The sequence below is a fragment of the Somniosus microcephalus genome, chromosome 6, assembly GCF_052327205.1.
Source record: "Somniosus microcephalus isolate GS21.2 chromosome 6, FLI_Smic_1.0, whole genome shotgun sequence".
Classification (NCBI taxonomy): domain Eukaryota; kingdom Metazoa; phylum Chordata; class Chondrichthyes; order Squaliformes; family Somniosidae; genus Somniosus; species Somniosus microcephalus.
The window spans coordinates 266,550,073-266,569,185 of record NC_140992.1 but is presented as its reverse complement, the minus strand read 5'-3'; the positions used below and the strand labels follow the sequence as shown (position 1 = coordinate 266,569,185).

Here is a 19,113-nt window from a genome sequence, read left to right as displayed (position 1 = left end):
AGGGGAAGGTAGATAAAACAGAAAGGAACATGCGGATAGGGTTGAAGGGTTGGAGGAAGTAAATAGGTTGGGAGGAGGCTTGTGTGGAGCATAAATACTGGCATAGACCAGTTCACAGAATCACAGAATCACAGAAACCCCACAGTGCAGATAGAGGCCATTTCGGCCCATCGAGCCTGCACCGACACATATCCCACCCGATCCCTGTAACCCCTACACCAACACATATCCCACCCTATCCCCGTAACCCCACGTATTTAATTCCCCTAACACTAAGGGTCAATTTATCATAGCCAATCAACCTAACCCGCACATCTTTGGACTGTGGGAGGAAACTGGAGCACCTGGAGAAAACCCACGCAAACACGGGGAGAATGTGCAAAGCTCACCTTTCCATATGCCTCACTTTCAGCCATCGCCTCTGCACACCTCCTCCCTCCCCCTCTCCCAATATGTAGTGGCAACAAGGAAGCAATTAGGGAAAGCAAAGCACAATTGTACAATTGCTCCCTTCTGATCTTTTCCTTCCTTTTCCTCTCTCCGGCCTGCTCAGTAGCAGCAGCAGCAGCTACACACCTCTTCCTCGCACACCAACTACACCTTTTATGTTTGAAATTCGGTGATTGTCACCAATAAGACAGTAAGCAAGTGCCCCCTTTTAACGGGGCACAACAATAAACCGCAAATTAAATATCACATTTAAATGAAGCTTAACAAATCAAATCCAAATTTTGTTTCTGGGGCTGATGAAGCATTCCAGACCCTCTGGTGCCCACCGGTCGCGGAAGGTCTCGAGCGTGCCGCGGGACACCGCATGCTCCATCTCCAGGGACACCCGGGCGCGAACATAACCACAGAAGAGAGGCAGTCATAGAAAAATGGAAGATAGGAGCAGGAGTAGGCCATTCGGCCCCTCGAGCCTGCTCCGTCCTTCAATGAGATCATGGCTGATCATCCAAATTCAGTACCCTGTCCCTGCTTTCTCCCCATATCCCTTGATCCCTTTAGCCTCAAGAAATATCTCTAACTCCTTCCTGAATATATTTAATGAATTGGCCTCAACTGCCTTCTGTGGTAGAGAATTCCACAGGTTCACCACTCTCGGTGAAGAAATTCCTCCTCATCTCTGTCCTAAATGGCTTACCCCTTATCCTTAGACTGTGACCCCTGGTTCTGGACTCCCCGACCATCTGGAACATCCTTCCAGCATCTAGTCTGTCTAGTCCTGTTAGAATTTTATAAGTTTCGATGAGATCCCCTCTCATTCTTCTAAACTCCAGCGAGTACAAGCCCAATCAACTCAATCTCTCCTCATATGTCATTCCTGCCATCCCAGGGATCAGCCTGGTGAATCTTTGCTGCACTCCTTCCATGGCAAGAACATCCTTCCTCAGATAAGGCGACCAAAATGGCACACAATACTCAAGATGTGGTCTCACCAAGGCCCTGTACAACTGCAGCAAGACATCCTTGTTCCTGTACTCAAACCCTCTCGCTACGAAGGCCAATATACCATTTGCCTTCTTAACCGCCTGCTGCACCTGCATGCTTACTTTCAGCGACTGGTGCACAAGGACCCCCAGGTCTCGTTGCACTTCCCCTTCTCCCAATCTATTGCCATTCAGATAATAATCTGCCTTCCTGTTTTTGACACCAAAGTGGATAACCTCGCATTTATCCACGTGATATTGCATCTGCCATGCTTCTGTCCAATCACCCAACCTGTCTAAATCATACTGGAGTTTCTCGGTATCCTCCTCACAGCACACACGCCCACCCAGCTTTGTGTCGTCTGCAAACTTGGAGATATTACATCTAGTTCCCTTGTCTAGATCATTAATATATATTGTGAATAGCTGGGGTCCTAGCACCGATCCCTGCGGTACCCCACTAGTCACTGCATGCCACTCGGAAAAAGAGCCGTTTATTCCAACTCTTTGCTTTCTGTCTGCCAACCAGTTCTCTATCCAAGTCAATACCTTGCCCCCAATCCCATGTGCCTTAATTTTACACGCTAATCTCTTATGCGGGACCTTATCGAAAGCCTTTTGAAAATCCAAATACACCACATCCACTGGTTCTCCCTTATCTATTTTACCAGGTACATCCTCAAAAAATTCCAGTAGATTAGTCAAGCATGATTTACCTTTTGTAAATCCATGTTGACTTTGTCCGATCCGGTCACTGTTTTCCAAGTGCTCTGCTATTACATCTTTTATAATGGACTCTAGCATTTTCCCCACTACTGATGTCAGGCTTACTGGTCTGTAATTCCCCGTTTTCTCTCTACCACCCTTTTTGAACAGTGGGGTAACATTAGCTACCCGCCAATCCATGGGTCGGCCCGAACGACCGCCCTTTCACACCAACTACAAGGTGAAACTCACAGCTACAGAGACAGACAGACAGACAGACAGACAGAGGGAGGGAGGGAGACAGACAGACAGACAGACTTCTCTCAGCAGCTGCAGCTCAGTGCACTGAACTTACCAAGTTGCAAGTGCTGACTCTTTTAAATGCAGTGGTTGATGGCAATTGCAATTAAGAGGTAGCAAGTGCCCTCTTCTTAAAGGGGGCACAACCAATAAAAATGTAACTCAAGGCAAAATTGAAGGAAACTTGACAAATTAAATCAAAAATTCTATTTTAGGGAGGGGATGATGATGATGCACTCCAGTCTCTTACGCCCAAGAAACTTAACAAATTAAATCAAAAATTCTATTTTAGGGAGAGGGTGATAATGATCCACTCCAGCCTCTTGCACCCAGGAAACTTAACAAATTAAATCAAAAATTCTATTTTAGGGAGAGGAGTGATGATGCACTCCAGTCCTTTGCACCCAGGAAACTTAACAAATTAAATCAAAAATTCTATTTTAGGGAGAGGGGTGACGATGATGCAGTCCAGTCCTTTGCGTCTCTGCAACACCTGGGAAACTTGACAGTGATTGACAGGTGAGGAGAGGGGGAGGAGGGAGAGGTGCTCGCGGAGGGGCGCGGTTGCCGGGGCGACGGTGACGCCGGCCAAGTAACCAGTGGGTGGGGGAACCCCGGCGCGGCCGGCGTTGCCGGGGCGACGGCGGCTGTGATTGACAGCCGAGGGGGGCGGTGCGGCACGCGCGCCGTAATCCATTGGACGGCGGTGAGGTCAGCGGCTGGCCCAGGCAGTGACGCTCAGCTGTTGCCCCTTGGCAGGTTAGCCAGGCACTGCCAGCTGACTCCGCTCTTGCAGCTCCATTGAGCCAATTCACCCCCCAAATATAACCTCAGTCGGCGCAGCAAGTCAACACACACACACATTGCAAATGGCTTCGGGGCTGCTGGTAAGCTCTCTTAACTCCGGATTTTCATTCTATTCTCTGTCATTCTTTTGCTTATCCTGATCATTCAATTGCCTAGGCGTCTTGCAGCATTGACATAGAGGGTCCTTGCTGACCACATCTGCGGCTGGTGTAATTGCTTTTCAAAATTTGCAGACATGGCGTCAAGTAAATTTTTTGGGGGGCGTTATTACCAATTCACCTGCTTGAAATTTCTTCTGACTTGCATTTACCAAATGACCTTTCGGTATTAACGTTGAGTAACGTTCCTGCAGCTTCTGACAACATTGGTTGCGAGTAATTTATTACACAACGGATTCATAATCACAAAGTGTAGTAAAAGCGATTCTGCGTGCTGAGCTGGTCATCATCATTTTGAATTATTAAATGCTCATTGCGCGTCCTTCAGGCTGGAAAGATCCTCTGTTTCTCCTGTTTACAAGACAAGGAGCCTTAAAGGGGCAGCAAGAAGGGAGCGGGGAGACAAAGATGCCAGAAGGGAGCAAGATAGGTGCAGATGCACCTTTGTCCCGGAGAGAGAAGAAACAGGGAGCAAAGGTCACTGGTGGAGATGAGGCCGAAGGGAGTGGTACTGTTGGAGAAACCATGATAGCAGGAAGACTCTCTCTCTAAGGGAGATGATATATCTGATGGGGAGCAGGGACGGGAGGTTACAGAAGATACTCGGGAGTGAGGAGTCAGAGGGGGACAGAGACATGGAAGTGGGGGGTGGGGTGGCATCGTGTGGAAAGGGAAAGGTTAGTGAGGGGCAGGAGGAGGGAGAAGGGGCAGCTCCTCGGCCCAAACCTAATGTAAGGAAGAGGCTGAAACTGCAGGGAAGGTTCAAACAGGAGGTGAAAAAGAGCCAGAGGCTGCAGGAGAAAGCAACAGCTGCCCGAAAAGTTGGGAAGGAGCATGAGAGGAGGGAAGGGCCGGAGATTAAATGATGGGGGATTATCAGGCACACTTCCCTTATCCAGAGCCATGAATACTGATCAATTTTTAACGTACAGTAGATTAGTATATGTTATGGGAGACAAATTCAACTTCAGGCTTTGATGTTACTATGTGGTGGAGGAATGGCTGTGCAGAGCGGCGGAATGGATTTGTATGATACAATGGAATGATCCCGATGTTGTAAATGTTTTTAATGTTCAATAAATAATATATTTTTAAAAAGTTGATAGCACCCCAACCTCTGACTCAGGTTGTGGGTTCAAGTCCCACTCCAGAGACTTGAGCACAAAACTCTAGGCTGACACTCCAGTGCAGTACTGAGGGAGTGCTGCACTGTCGGAGGTGCCGTCTTTTAGATGAGATGTTAAATCGAGGCCCCATCTGCTGTCTCTCAGGTGGATGTAAAAGATCCCATGGCGCTATTTTGAAGAAGATCAGAGGAGTTATCCCTGGTGTCCTGGCCAACATTAATCCCTCAACATCACTAAAAAACAGATTATCTGGTCATTATCACATTGCTGTTTGTGGGAGCTTGCTGTGTATAAATTGGCTGCTGCATTTCCTACATTACAACAGTGACTACCCTTCAAAAAGTACTTAATTGGCTGTAAAGCGCTTGGGGACCTCCGTTGGTCGTGAATGGCGCTACATAATGCAAGTCTTTCTTATCTGTTCCCTGTATTCTATCCTACCTCTTAATTTCATGGTTGAGTGAAATTGTTTATATTACCCCAGTGGTCAACCTGCAAGACTACATTTAGTAGATCACCTCTTGTGCACTTAGAGATTTATTTTATTCATTTCTGGGATGTGGGCGTCGCTGGCAAGGTCAGCATTTATTGCCCATCCCTAATTGCCCTTGAGAAGGTGGTGGTGAGCCGTCTCCTTGAACCGCTGCAGTCCGTGTGGTGAAGGTGCTCCCACAGTGCTGTTAGGGAGGGAGTGCCAGGATTTTGACCCAGCGACGATGAAGGAATGACCGATATATTTCCAAGTCAGGATGGTGTGTGACTTGGAGGTGATGGTGTTCCCATGTGCCTGCTGCCCTTGTCCTTCTTTGGTGTGGTAGAGGTCGCGGGTTTGGGGGAATACAGTGAAAGCTGCCTTGCTGTCTAATGTTTGAGGCAGGTACCTGCATTTAAAGCCAATTGGGAAGTTCTCCTGAAGGCAAATTCCACTGCAGTAATCATTGACAGGATCTAAAGAGCATTCAGCTTAAGTTTAAAATGTTAAAAGATTTGGTAAGGTGGATACAGAGAATCTATTCCCTCTGGTGGGGGAATCAAGAATGAGGGAACATCATCTTAAAATACAGTTAGCCACTTAGGAGGGAAATCAGGAAGCACTTTTTCACACAAAGGGTAGTAGGAATCTGGAACTCTCTCCCCCCAAAAGACTGTTGATGCCGAGTCAGTTGGGGCATTCAGGGCTGAGCGCGATGGATTTTTGTTGGATAAGGCTATCGAGGGATATGGAGCAAAGGCGGGTAAATGGAACTGAGGTGCAGATCAGCCACAATTGAACTGAATGGCGGAGCAGGCTCGAGGAGCGGCTTGGCCTCCTCCTGTTACCATGAGCAGATCAACTGGCAGCTTTACTATGTGGTATTTATTTGAATGTTTTGTTTTTGCAGGGTTAATTTGCATAGTCCACCTTTTGTTATTTGCTTAAATATACAACAGGCACCAAGAATAGAACTGTACGAATATAATGTTCCATTTAAAAAAAACTATTGGCCTTACAAAAATCTACCAATCTCAGTCTTGAAAACTCCACTTGACCCCCCAGCATCCACAGCCTTTTATTGGGGGGGGGGGGGGGAGAGTTCCAGATTCCTACTACCCTTTGTGTGAAAAGGTGCTTCCTGATTTCCCTCCTAAGTGACTAGCTCTATAATTTTAAGATTATGTCTCCTCATTCTTGATTCCCCCACCAGAGGAAATAGATTCTCTCTATCTAACCTATCAAATTCTTTTAACTTGTAACACAATGCGATCCTCGAATTCCAATTCAATGTGTACAATGTACGTGCCCCCCAGTGTCACGTCTGTTAATTTGCATGCATCTTTTTTCTAGTTTTATTTGAAATATATTTTGTTGTTGTGCTGATTTATAATTAGTGGTTATGGCACTGGTGGATAATATCAAGGTAACAGATGTTAGTGTCATGATTCAGGCCTCTTCCAGTTAGTTTTTCTTCCTCACTTCGAGTGCCAAATTTCACATCCACAGACAAACCTTTGCTCCCTATGAATCAAAACACGATCTTGTGTTCCAAGGTATCTCCAGTGTAGGCTACCTGGGTGAACAATAAACCCTTTTTACTCACTGAGATATATTGGAAATAATATGGGTTATGCTGATATAGTCCTGGTGCCTGTTGAAAATTCTGGAAAATATCGCATCAGATTGTCGGAACACCCACACATCTATCTGTCTCTCTATCTCTCTCTCTATCTCTCTCTTTCTCTTTCTCTCTCACTATCTCTCTCTTTCGCTATCTCTCGCTATCTCTCTCTATCTCTAACTCTCTCTATCTCTCTCTACCTCTCTCTCTTTCTTTCTCTTTCTCTTTCTCTCTCTCTATCTTATATCCTGAATAATGCAGCAGATTAAAGACATTAAATACTGTTCATCAGTATTTTAAAACTGTTTTGGAATGTTAAAAGATCTAAATCTGTGAAGTAATACTTAATTTTTTTTCCAGTTGGGTGTCCAAAACTAAGATGGTCACTAATAGAAACATAGAAAAATAGGAGCAGGAGTCGGCCATTCGGCCCCTCGAGCCTGCTCCGCCATTCAATATGATCATGGCTGATCCTCTATCTCAATACCATATTCCCACTCTCTCCCCATACCCCTTGATGCCTTTTGTGTCTAGAAATCTATCTATCTCCTTCTTAAATATATTCAGTCACTTGCCCTCCACAGCCTTCTGTGGTAGAGAATTCCACAGGTTCACCACCCTCTGAGTGAAGAAATTTCTCCTCATCTCAGTCCTAAATGTCCTACCCTGTATCCTGAGACTGTGACCCCTTGTTCTAGAACCCCCAGCCAGGGGAAACATCCTCCCTGCATCCAGTCTGTCTAGCCCTGTCAGAATTTATTCTTCTAAACTCTAGTGAATGCAGGCCTAGTCGACCCAATCTCTCCTCATACGACAGTCCTGCCATCCCAGGAATCAGTCTGGTGAACCTTCGCTGCACTCCCTCTATGGCAAGTATATCCTTTCTTAGGTAAGGAGACCAAAACTGCACACAGTACTCCAGGTGCGATCTCACCAAGGCCCTGTACAACTGTAGTAAGACATCCTTGCTCCTGCACTCAAATCCTCTTGCAATGAAGGCCAACATACCATTTGCCTTCCTAACTGCTTGCTGCACCTGCCTGTTTGCTTTCAGTGACTGGTGTACAAGGACACCCAGGTCCCTTTGTACATCAACATTTCCCAATCTATCACCATTTAAATAATACTCTGCCTTTCTGTTTTTCCTACCGAAGTGGATAACTTCACATTTATCCAAGTTATACTGCATCGGCCATGTATTTGCCCACTCACTCAATTTGTCTAAATCGCCTTGAAGCCTCTTTGCATCCTCCTCACAACTCACAATCCCACCTAGTTTCGTGTCATCAGCAAACTTGAAAATGTTACATTTGGTTCCCTCATCCAAATCAGTGATATATATTGTGAATAGCTGGGGCCCAAGCGCTGATCCCTGCGGTACCCCACTAGTCACCGCCTGCCACCCCGAAAAAGACCCATTTATTCCTACTCTCTGTTTCCTGTCTGTTAACCAATTTTCAATCCATGCCAGTATATTACCCCCAATCCCATGTGCTTTAATTTTGCACACTAACCTCTTATGTGGGACTTTATCAAAGGCCTTCTGAAAATCCAAATACACCACATCCACTGGTTCTCCCTCATCTATTCTACCAGTTGCATCCTCAAAAAACTCCAGTAGGTTTGTCAAACATGATTTCCCTTTCATAAATCCATGTTGACTTTGTCTAATCCTGTTGATATTTTCTAAGTGTCCTGTTACCACATCCTTTATAATAGACTCTAGTATTTTCTCTACTACTGATGTTAGGCTAACCGGTCTGTAGTTCCCGGTTTTCTCTCTCTTTTAAATAGTGGGGTTACATTTGCCACCCTCCAATCTGCAGGAACTGTTCCATAACCTATAGAATTTTGTAAGATGACAACTAATGCATCCACTATTTCCATGGCTACCTCTTTTAGTACTAAATGGGATATATCCTTGGTTACTGAGGGAAATAAGAGTGGCCACAATCTTCCAAACCTCCTTGGATCTGGGGGTGGTGCCAGCGGACTGGAGGATTGCAAATGTTACACCCCGGTTCAAAGAAGGAGAGAGGGATAAACCCGGCAGCTGCAGGCCAGTCATCCTAACGTCGGTAGTGGGGAAATTTTAGAGACAGTAATCCGGGACAAAAAGAATTGCCATTTGGAAAAGTATGGGCTAATAAATGAAAGTAAGCACGGATTTGTTAAAGGCAAATCGTGTTTGACTAACTTGATTGAGTTCTTTTGAAGTAACAGAGAGGGTGGATGAGGGTAGTGCAGTTGATGTTGCGAATATAGACTTTCAAAAGGCGTTTGATAAAGTACTACATAATAGAATGGTTAGCAAAATGAAAGCCCGTGGGATTGAAGGGACAGTGGCAGCAAGGATACAAAATTGGCTAAGGGACAGAAAGCAGAGAGTGGTGGTGAACCCTCAGTTTTTCAGACTGGAGGGAGGTGTGCAGTGGTGTTCCCCAGGGGTTGGTATTCGGACCACTGCCCTTTTTGATAGACATTAATGACCTGGTACACAGGGTATAATTTCAAAGTTTGCAGATGACGTGAAACTTGGAAATGTAGTAAACAATGAGGCAGATAGTAACAAACTTCAGGAGGACATAGACAAAATAAGCGGACATTAGGCAGATGAAATTTCGCACAGAGAAGTGTGAATTGATACATTTTGGTTTGAAGAATGATGAGAGGCGATATAAACTAAATGGTACAATTTTAAAGGGTGTGCAGGAACAGAGAGACCTGGGGGTGTACGTACACAAATCATTGAAGGTCGCAGGACAAGTTGAGAAGGCTGTTAAAAAAGCATATGGGATCCTTGGCGTTATTAATAGAGGAATAGAGTACAAAAGCAAGGAAGTTATGTTAAAACTTTATAAGACACTGGTTAGACCACAGCTGGAACATTGTGTTCAATTCTGGGCACTGCACTTTGGGAAAGATAAAAACATAGAAACATAGAAGATAGGAGCAGGAGTAGGCCATTCGGCCCTTCGAGCCTGCTCCGCCATTTAATGCGATCATGGCTGATCATCCAAATTCAGTACCCTGTCCCTGCCTTCTCCCCATATCCCTTGATCTCTTTAGCCTTAAGAAATATATCTAACTCCTTCTTGAATATATTTAATGAATTGGCCTCTACTGCCTTCTGTGGTAGAGAATTCCACAGGTTCACCACTCTCTGGGTGAAGAAATTCCTCCTCATCTCAGTCCTGAATGGCTTACCCCTTATCCTTAGACTGTGACCCCTGGTTCTGGACTCCCCGACCATCGGGAACATCCTTCCTGCATCTAGTCTGTCTAGTCCTGTTAGAATTTTATAAGTTTCAATGATGTCAAGACCTTGGAGAGGGTGCAGAGGAGATTTACTAAAACGGTACCGGGGATGTGGGACTTCAGTTATGTGGAGAGACTGGAGAAGCTGGGGTTGTTCTCCTTAGAGCAGAGAAGATCGAGAGGAATAAAAACAAAAATTGCTGGAAAAATGCAGCAGGTGACGCTGCATCTGTGGAAAGAGAAACAGTTAACGTTTCAGGTTAACATTCTGGCGAAAGGTCAGAATCGTTAACTCTGTTTCTCTCTCCACAGATGCTGCCTGACCTGCTGAGTTTTTCCAACATTTTCTGGTTTTATTTCAGATTTCCAGCCTCCGCCGTATTTTTGCTTTTTGTATTAAGGTTAAAAGGAGATTTGTTGGAGGCATTTAAAATCATGAAGGTTTTTTTTTTACAGTAAATAAGCAGAAACTGTTTCTGCTGGCCGAAGGGTCAGTAACCAGAGGACACAGATTTAAGGTGATTGGCAAAAGAACCAGAGGGGAGATGAGGGGGTGGTGGGGCGGGGGGGGGGGGGGGGGAAACTACGCAGCGAGTTGTTGTGACCTGGACTGTGCTGCCTGGAAGGGCGTGGAAGCAGAATCAATAGTAACTTTCAAAAGGGAATTGGATAAAAATTTGAAGAGGAAAAAATTACAAGCTATGGGGGAATGAGCAGCGGAGTGGCACTAATTGGATAGCTCTACAAAAGACACGAAGGGGGGAATTTTGAGGGGAAGCGGGTGTGGGTGGGTGGGGGTTAAATGGCCAAAAAATGGAGGTGTGTCGGGAAGCCGGCTCCGGATCGGGCCCTACACTCCTGTGATCGGACCCACGAGGGGGCGGGGATCGGGCCTACCTGGTCCTGCAGCCTCTTCTCTTAGTGTCAGCCGTGGCTCAGTGGGCAGCACCCTCACCTCTGAGTCAGAAGGCTGTGGGTTCAAGTCCACTCCAGAGACTTGAGCACAAAAATTTCAGCTGACACTCGAGGGAGTGCTGCACTGTCAGAGGTGCCGTCTTTCAGATGAGACATTAAAGCGTGGCCCCGTCTGCTCTCTCGGGTGGATGTAAAAGATCCCATGGCACTATTCGAAGAAGAGCAGGGGAGTTCTCCCCGGTGTCCTGGGCCTATATTTATCCCTCAACCAACATCACTAAAAACAGATTATCTGGTCATTATCACATTGCTGTTTGTGGGAGCTTGCTGTGCGCAAATTGGCTGCCATGTTTCTTATATTACAACAGTGACTACACTTCAAAAAGTGCTTAATTGGCTGTAAAGCGTTTTGTGATGTCCTTAGGTCATGAAAGGCGCTATAGAAATGCAAGTCTTTTTACTTTCTTTCTCCAGCATTCCCTGCCCGACTGGAAGCCGAGTCTGTCAATCAGGCTGATTTCCGGGTGGGGAACCTGTCATGGTCTGCGTGCTACTGCACCCCTCCCCCCCGCTGCCCCCATTCCCCACACCCAGCGGGTCAAAATGTTAAAATTCCCCCCCTGATGGGTCTACAGGCATCCTTCTGTGATGTATCATTCTTTGATTAATGCAATAAGGAATTTAGTAACATCTTTACTCAGGAAGTGGTGAGAATGTGCAACTTGCTACCACAGGCAGTGGTTGAGACATATAGGCCTAGAAATTGGGTTTTGGCGCAGCGACGGCTTTAGCGCCGGAAGTTAGTGCCGGAGCTAAGTCGCGCTGGGCGGGCCAAAAATTCACTACTTCTGCGCCCAAACGGCTGCCGGCGCTGCTGAAAGCTGTTAGCGCCTGAAAACTGGCGCTATGCGCTGAATTTCGGCGCTATTCCGGCGCTGCGGCGCCCGCTGCGGTGCGGCAGGTTCGGGAAGTGCAGGCCTCCTCCTTCCCTTAAGGAGGAGCTGCCTGCACCCGGCCGCGGCCCGCGATAATCTTTTTAAAAATGAGCCCGGCACCTCGGACAAGTGCCGGGCTTGCTTCTGTTCCGAGGGGGGGGGGGGGAAGTCCGGGGAGGGAGCTGCGGCCAGGCGGGCGGCGGGAAAGCGGCCGGCCGCCGCGGGGCCTTTAATGCGCCGGCGCAACGCTCTGTAAGGCACCTCTGCCAGAACGTTGCTTGCGGCTGCCACGGGCGAGGCGGCCGCAACTCAATTTCCGAGTTCGGGCGGGTTACCATGGCAACCGGGACGCTGCGCACACCGATGACGTCATCGGTGCCGGCGCAGCGCTACCGGCCTAACGCCGATTTAGGGCCCCTGTCAATTTCAAAACTGGCCATAACTTCGCCGCTAGGCCCTCTAGCGCCTCAAAAGCGGCGCTAAGGCCAGTGAATTTCTAGGCCATAGCATAGATGCATAAAAGGGGAAGTTAGATAAGTTGAATTACTTGTAATTTTCCAGCACAGAAACAGACCATTCGGCCCAACTGGTCTATGCCGGCGTTTATGCTCCACACGAGCCTCCTTCCACCCCTCTTCATCTCACCCTCTCAGCATATCCTTCTATTCCTTTCTCCCTCATGTACTTATCTAGTTTCCCCTTAAATGCCTCCACGGTATTTGCCTCAACCACTCCCTGTAGTAACGAGTTCCACATTCACACCACACTCTGAATAAAGAAGTTTCTCCTGAATTCCTTACTGGATTTATTAGAGACTAATTTCCTACATTGTAATTGCAGAAAGGACTATGGAAATTCTGCAGAAGAGTAACTGCAGTTGCGTTAATACTCCGTTGATGGCACTTGGAGTGAATCGCTCCTGAGTTTTCTTCAGGTTCAGAGACTCCATTTAGAAAGGTATCTCCAAAACTTCATCTTAACTTGTAGGGATTTCCCTGGGGTGGTGATGCCACAACACCTGCCACTCAAGACACTTTTTTAATTGATTTTTCTTCTTAACCTTGAAAAGATTTTGCTTCAAACTTTAGGCTCTGAATGGGGAAGGATTTCTTTTTTGTTTCAGTTTTAAATTATTTTCATCATCTTCTTGGCCCAATTGAGAGCTGAGAAGATTGAATTTGCTCCGTGGTCTGAGCCCTGAACTTCAAGTGTGAATCCGTCAGCTGCAGGTGGCTTCGATTTGCCATTGAGCCTGTTCACGCACCATCACTAGTGTCATGCCCACTTTGCGGCGATTCTTAAAGATGGTGCAGGAATGAGCCGTAAGTAGATTTAATAAATACAAGGGGGAAAAAAAAGAAAGACTTGCATTTATATAGCGCCTTTTGCGACCTCAGGAATTCCCAAAGCACTTTACAGCCAATAAAGTACTTTTTGAAGTGTAGTCACTGTTATAATGTAGGAAACGTGGCAGCCAATTGCGCACAGCAAGCTCCCACAAACAGCAATGTGATAATGACCAGATAATTAGTTTTTTAATGATGTTGATTGAGGGATAAATATTGGCCAGGGCACCGGGGAGAACTCCCCTGCTCTTCTTCGAAACAGTGCCACGGGATCTTTTATGTCCACCTGAGAGGGCAGATGGGGCCTTGGTTTAACATCTCATCCAAAAGATGGCACCTCCGGACAATGGAGCACTCCCTCAGCACTCCCCTCAAGTGTCAGCCTAGATTTTTGTACTCCAGTCTCTGGAGCAGGACTTGAACCTACAACCTTCTGACTCAGAGGCGAGGGTGCTACCCACTGAGCCACAGCTGACACTCGAGGACCCATGATACTGGAAAAGATGGAGTTTGGTTAATCTAAAACCTTCGGGGGGAAAATTCGGTTGGTTAGTGCCTCCCGTTAGCGCCCCCCGGAGGTGCTAACGGGGCGCTAGGAACTTAGCATTCGAGCGCGCCGATTTTAGCGCCACTCGTAAAATTGACCAGTCGTTTTGCGGCAGCGCTAAACACTACCACCACGATCTCCTGCGCCCGCAGATCGTGACATTAGGCGAGCGTGCAACGCCCCGGACCGGCTATTGAGTCGCGCACCCTGCCTTAGCGCCTGCTGCTAGGAACAACAAGTAGAGGGGAACGTTTTTAAGTCGGGAAGGGGCTGGGGGAACGCTATTTAAAGACGTGCACTTCCTGCTTTTTCTTGTCAACAAAATTTTTGGTACACGCAAGTTGAGAGGGAGAGAGACGTCTGGAGAGAGTTAATGCTGTCCTAAGGAGTTTTGGCCCTCAGCACCACTTTTGAGGTTCCTAAGCCCCGAGCTCTTTCCCTGGGCCTATCCATTAGTGGTTCCAACACAATTGCTTTAGAGGTCTCTCCAGACCGAGATTCAAGGCTGCAATGAGCAGTGTACGGCTGGCCAGCAAGATGGCCCCTCCCCTTTAACAACTGGATGGCGCCAGTCTGTCTGGCTTCCATGGTAACTGACATCGCCTGAACTTCGGTAGCATTCTGAGGTAGCGCCTTGCTCCCCGATGTTAGCGCCTTAAGGTGTGTAGCGCCTGATTTAGTGCTCAAATCACCTCCAGGGGTGATAGAGGCGAATTTTGCAGTCAGAGGTGATAATTAGCGCCGGGCGCTAAACTTTGCGCCCGGCCGATATTAGCGCCCCAAAATGGGCGATACCCAATTTTTCACCCTTAGTGTTCAGTATAAACCTGGAACATCACTTTCTAAAACCCTCAACATATAATCATGTCTGTCATTCAAACAAAGTGAAGACCCTACTCTTTTTAGGCAGTCCCTCGGAACCGAGGATGATTTGCTTCCACATTAAAAATGAGTTCTCAGGTGACTGATGAGTCCAATGCGGGACCTACAGTCTCTGTCACAGGTGGGGCAGACAGTGGTTGCAGTACGGTGTTCCGGTCTGTCGCTGTTGGGGTTGTCCATGAGGGTCCTGACATTCCAGGTCCCAAACTTCATTTTAAAGGGTGGAAGATGCCTGTGCGTGAATTCTTTTAACGTGGGGTGGCCGTTGCACACCAGCTACCACACGGGCTTGACAGAGCAAGGTCATGGTCCAATGGCAAGGGGATCCAAGACGATTGGAGACCAGGCTCTGCTATGTCAGCCTAGCGCGCGCGCGCACGCACGCACACACACACTCCTAGAAGTTACATCACAAGACCCCCTGCCTCCAACAGTTCCGCATAGTCAAACAGCCTTTTTTCCCCCATCTCCAATATTTCTATAAACAGTATATGAAAGGGTTCAAAGAAAGTTCTTTTTTTTTAATGCCCGTATTATTTTTCTCCCGCGTTGCTTGCAGTAGTGTCCAGGAGATTAATCTTCAATTCCTGGAGACTCCAGGGCAATCCTGGAGGGCCGGCATGGCGACCTGTGCAGCATACTTTTTTTTGGGAAGTGCTCAAGAGACCTGGGGTCGCTGCTGTCAGAGGAATAAAACAAAAGTCCCCTGAAGTCTACTTCAAAAATCTGTTAAAAGGTCCTTTGCCCAGAGTTCTGTAGCTCTGTGGAGCGTCTGTTTATTTTTCCATGCATCCAAGTCCTCATGAGCCCTTGGGTCCTTGTGATGTTTAGAGGGAACAGATAAATAGCCCTCCTTTACAAACACGTCTCCACCTAAAAAAAAATGATGACTTCCCAGTGCTCTGCACCTTTCTGGAAAGCTTATTTCGCCCTCCTTGGGTTTAGTGTTGCTGCTTGCTTGGAGTCAACTTAAATTGAGAAATAAATTAATAATGCGCCATTATAGACCCTACTACCTGTTTCTGGATGCTGGCTCAATCTACTCTGGCCCCAACAATGTGCCTTCACCCCAACCCTAAATGAGGACCTCCTGCAGCATCTGTGTGACTTGCTATTTCTTGTAGCCTCTGAGTAAGACTAGTTACTTAATACTGTGTGACTTACACCCAGTAGGGACTGTTAATATTGACCCAAACTCAATTGACTCAAGGCCCTTGTAAACAGTAGAGAGAGCAGACATTTATCCCATACCCATAATTATTAGTAGCACAATGGGTAACTTGGCAACGCAAGCGTTGTAAATACATGAGCACAAAGTGCTGTGGCCAAAAGATTATAAATGCCATGGAAACATTTAGCTATTAAATGGAGAGAAGAATAAGCTGCTATTGGGGCTTAATTACACCTTGCCCTAAGGCAAAATTGAACACCAATTGATTGTGATTCTCTTCTTGTGCCATCCGGCTTCACAATTAGCAAACAGAAACCCTTTGTTCTCGTAACGTGTTCATATTGTGGAACTGGAACACTTCAGAACACTGGCAGTAACACTGTGTACACGATCGCTTGTGCCCAGCTGCTCAAAGGCCACAGTGGAGACATGAAAGCAACCACAGGTGTGTCTTCCTGCGCACTTGTTCAACACTTGGGAATGGCAGCACAGTGGTTATGTTACTGGACTAGTAATCGGGAGTCCCGGACTGATGATCCAGGGACATCAGTTTAAATCCCACGACGGCAGCTGGGGAATTTAAATTCAATTAATTAAATAAATCTGGAATAAAAAAGCTCGTATGGTGACCATGAAACTACCGGATTGTTGTAAAAACCCATCTGGTTCACTAATGTCCTTTAGGGAAGGAAATCTGCCGTCCTTATCTGGTCTAGCCCATTTGTGACTCCAGACCCACAGCAATGTGGTTGACTCTTAACTACCCTCTGAGATGGCCTAGCAAGCCACTCAGTTGTACCAAGCCTGCTACAAAGAAGTATCACCTCACGGTTCAAGAAAGCGACTCGCCACCATCTTCCCAAGAACAAGTAGGGGCGGGCAATAAATGCTGGGTTTACACTGCAAAAGCAAATACTGAGGGAGTGCTCCACTGTCGGAGGTACCGTCTTTCAGACGAGATGTTAAACTTTCAGGTGGACGTAAAAGATTCCATGGCATTATTTTGAAGAAGAGCAGGGAAGTTCTCCCTGTTGTTTTAGCCAATAGTTACCCCTCAACCAACATAAATAAAACCGATTATCTGGACATTATGGGGGCGATTTTGTGAATGGAGGCGCGTTGGAGGTGGGACTGCTGCTTGTCGGGTTTCAGCCCCGCCTCCATCGAGTTGTGGCCAACCCACGCTATTTCCCCATGATTGACCATGTTAATAGATAGATATAGACATAGAAGATAGGAGCAGGAGTAGGCCATTCGGCCCCTCGAGCCTGCTCCGCCATTCAATGAGATCATGGTTGATTATCCAAATTCAGTACTCTGTCCCTGCCTTCTCCCCATATCCCTTGATCCCTTTAGCCTTGAGAAATATATCCAACTCCTTCTTGAATATATTTAATGAATTGGCCTCCACTGCCTTCTGTGGTAGAGAATTCCACAGGTTCACCACTCTCTGGGTGAAGAAATTCCTCCTCATCTCAGTCCTAAATGGCTTACCCCTTATCCTTAGACTATGACCCCTGGTTCTGGACTCCCCAGCCATCGGGAACATCCTTCCTGCATCTAGTCTGTCCAGGCCTGACAGAATTTTATAGGTTTCGATGAGACCCCCTCTCAATCTTCTAAACTCCAGTGAGTATAAGCCCAATCGACCCAATCTCTCCTCATACGTCATTCTTGCCATCCCAGGTATCAGCCTGGTGAATCTTCGCTGCACTCCTTCCATGGCAAGAACCTCCTTCCTCAGATAAGGCAACCAAAACTGCACACAATACTCAAGGTGCGGTCTCACCAAGGCCCTGTACAACTGTAGAAAGACATCCTTGTTCCTGTACTCGAACCCTCTTGCTACGAAGGCCAACATACCATTTGCCTTCTTAACTGCCTGCTGCACCTGCATACTTACCTTCAGCGACTGGTGCACAAGAACACCCAGGTCTCTTTGCACTTCCCCTTCTCCCAATATATTGCCATTCAGATAATAATCTGCCTTCCTGTTTTTGCCACCAAAGTGGATAACCTCACATTTATCCACATTATAATGCATTTGCCATGTTTCTGCCCAATCACCCAACCTGTCCAAATCGTACTGGAGTTTCACAACATCCTCCTCACAGCATACCCTCCCACCCAGCTTTGTGTCGTCTGCAAATTTGGAGCTACTACATCCAATTCCCTCGTCCAGATCATTAACATATATTGTGAACAGCTGGGGTCCTAGGACCGATGTGTTGGTTGTAAACTGTAGACCTTTTGGAAGCACCAATGGTTTGCTTCAAACTTTCATTGTTTTGGTATATTTTACTAATTCCCATTTCAAAGCTTGTTTACAACTTTGTTATCAACTGATCTTTATCTCAGAAGCCTGTTCTCTGTTTATAGCCTGTGTCTCTGAGGCTTTCCAGACTTTTAAACCCATTATATCATGTATTAATATCAGTATTCTGTTTATATTATGGTGTATCTTTCTGAAATATGGCGTATTCCCTCACAAAAGGTGCTTGCAAGTTCATTCTTTTGTTCTTTCTTTCATTGGTGGAATCTTGCCCCTGGATGCTTCATGCATGCCTTTCCTTGCCTGTGATGTGGGTCTTGACCTCCTACCCAGCCTCTACATCCAGAGGCAGTAGCGTTGTAAAACACAGCACTAACTCTCCCGAGAGATAAGGTTGCAAAGTGAATCAAATTCCTTCTTGGGTTATCACCGAGATGCAATTGAAATTGCATTGGAATAATTTGGGAATTAATTATGCCACTTTGATTTCTACAGATCAGTGACAATGAAAGCGGTTATGACCCAGACTTGTTTTGTATCCCAAAACACTACGAAGAAGATCTGGAAAGAGTTTTCATTCCTCATGGCCTTATTATGGATCGGTAAGAAATGTTCCTTTAATGCTTTGTGTTGGGCATCATCCATTGCTCTCAAGCTAATGTCCTCTGTTTCAATTTGATACAGACTTTAAAGGAGTTGTATTATTCTGTTCACATCACATTGTCTGTTTGAATATGATCTGACTTTTTTTTTGAAGGTGGCAGGAACATAGGAACAGGAGGAGGCCATTCAGCCCCTCGAGCCTCTTCCACCATTCAATGAGATCATGGCTGATCTGCGACCTAACTCCACATACCCGCCTTTTGCCCATATCCCTTAATACCTTTGGTTGACAAAAAGCTATCAATCTCCGATTTAAAATTAACAATTGATCTAGCATCAATTGCTGTTTGCGGGAGACAATTCCAAACTTCTACCACCCTTTGTGTGTAGAACTGTTTCCTAATTTCACTCCTGAAAGGTCTAGTTCTAATTTTTAGACTATGCCCGTTAATCCCAGACTCCCCAACCAGCGGAAATAGTTTCTCTCTATCTACCTTATCTGTTTCCCTTAATATCTTGAAAACTTCAATCAGATTACCCCTTAACTTCTAAATTCTAGGA

The 19,113-nt window shown here is 46.3% G+C and overlaps 1 protein-coding gene across 2 annotated transcripts in view; it reads left to right on the top strand.

Annotated features, from left to right (window-relative positions):
* Window positions 1–3,168: 3,168 nt before the first annotated feature.
* Window positions 3,169–19,113, top strand: part of hprt1l (hypoxanthine phosphoribosyltransferase 1, like) — a 90,651-nt gene continuing 74,706 nt past the window's right edge. The window contains exons 1-2 of one of the 2 annotated variants that reach the window (XM_085991842.1): window positions 3,169–3,322; window positions 18,445–18,551. In XM_085991842.1, coding sequence (XP_085847968.1) covers window positions 3,305–3,322; window positions 18,445–18,551 — 125 coding nt within the window. In that variant the 5' untranslated portion in view covers window positions 3,169–3,304. The remainder of the gene's footprint in view (window positions 3,323–18,444; window positions 18,552–19,113) is intronic. The other variant, XM_085991844.1, reaches the window with a different exon arrangement.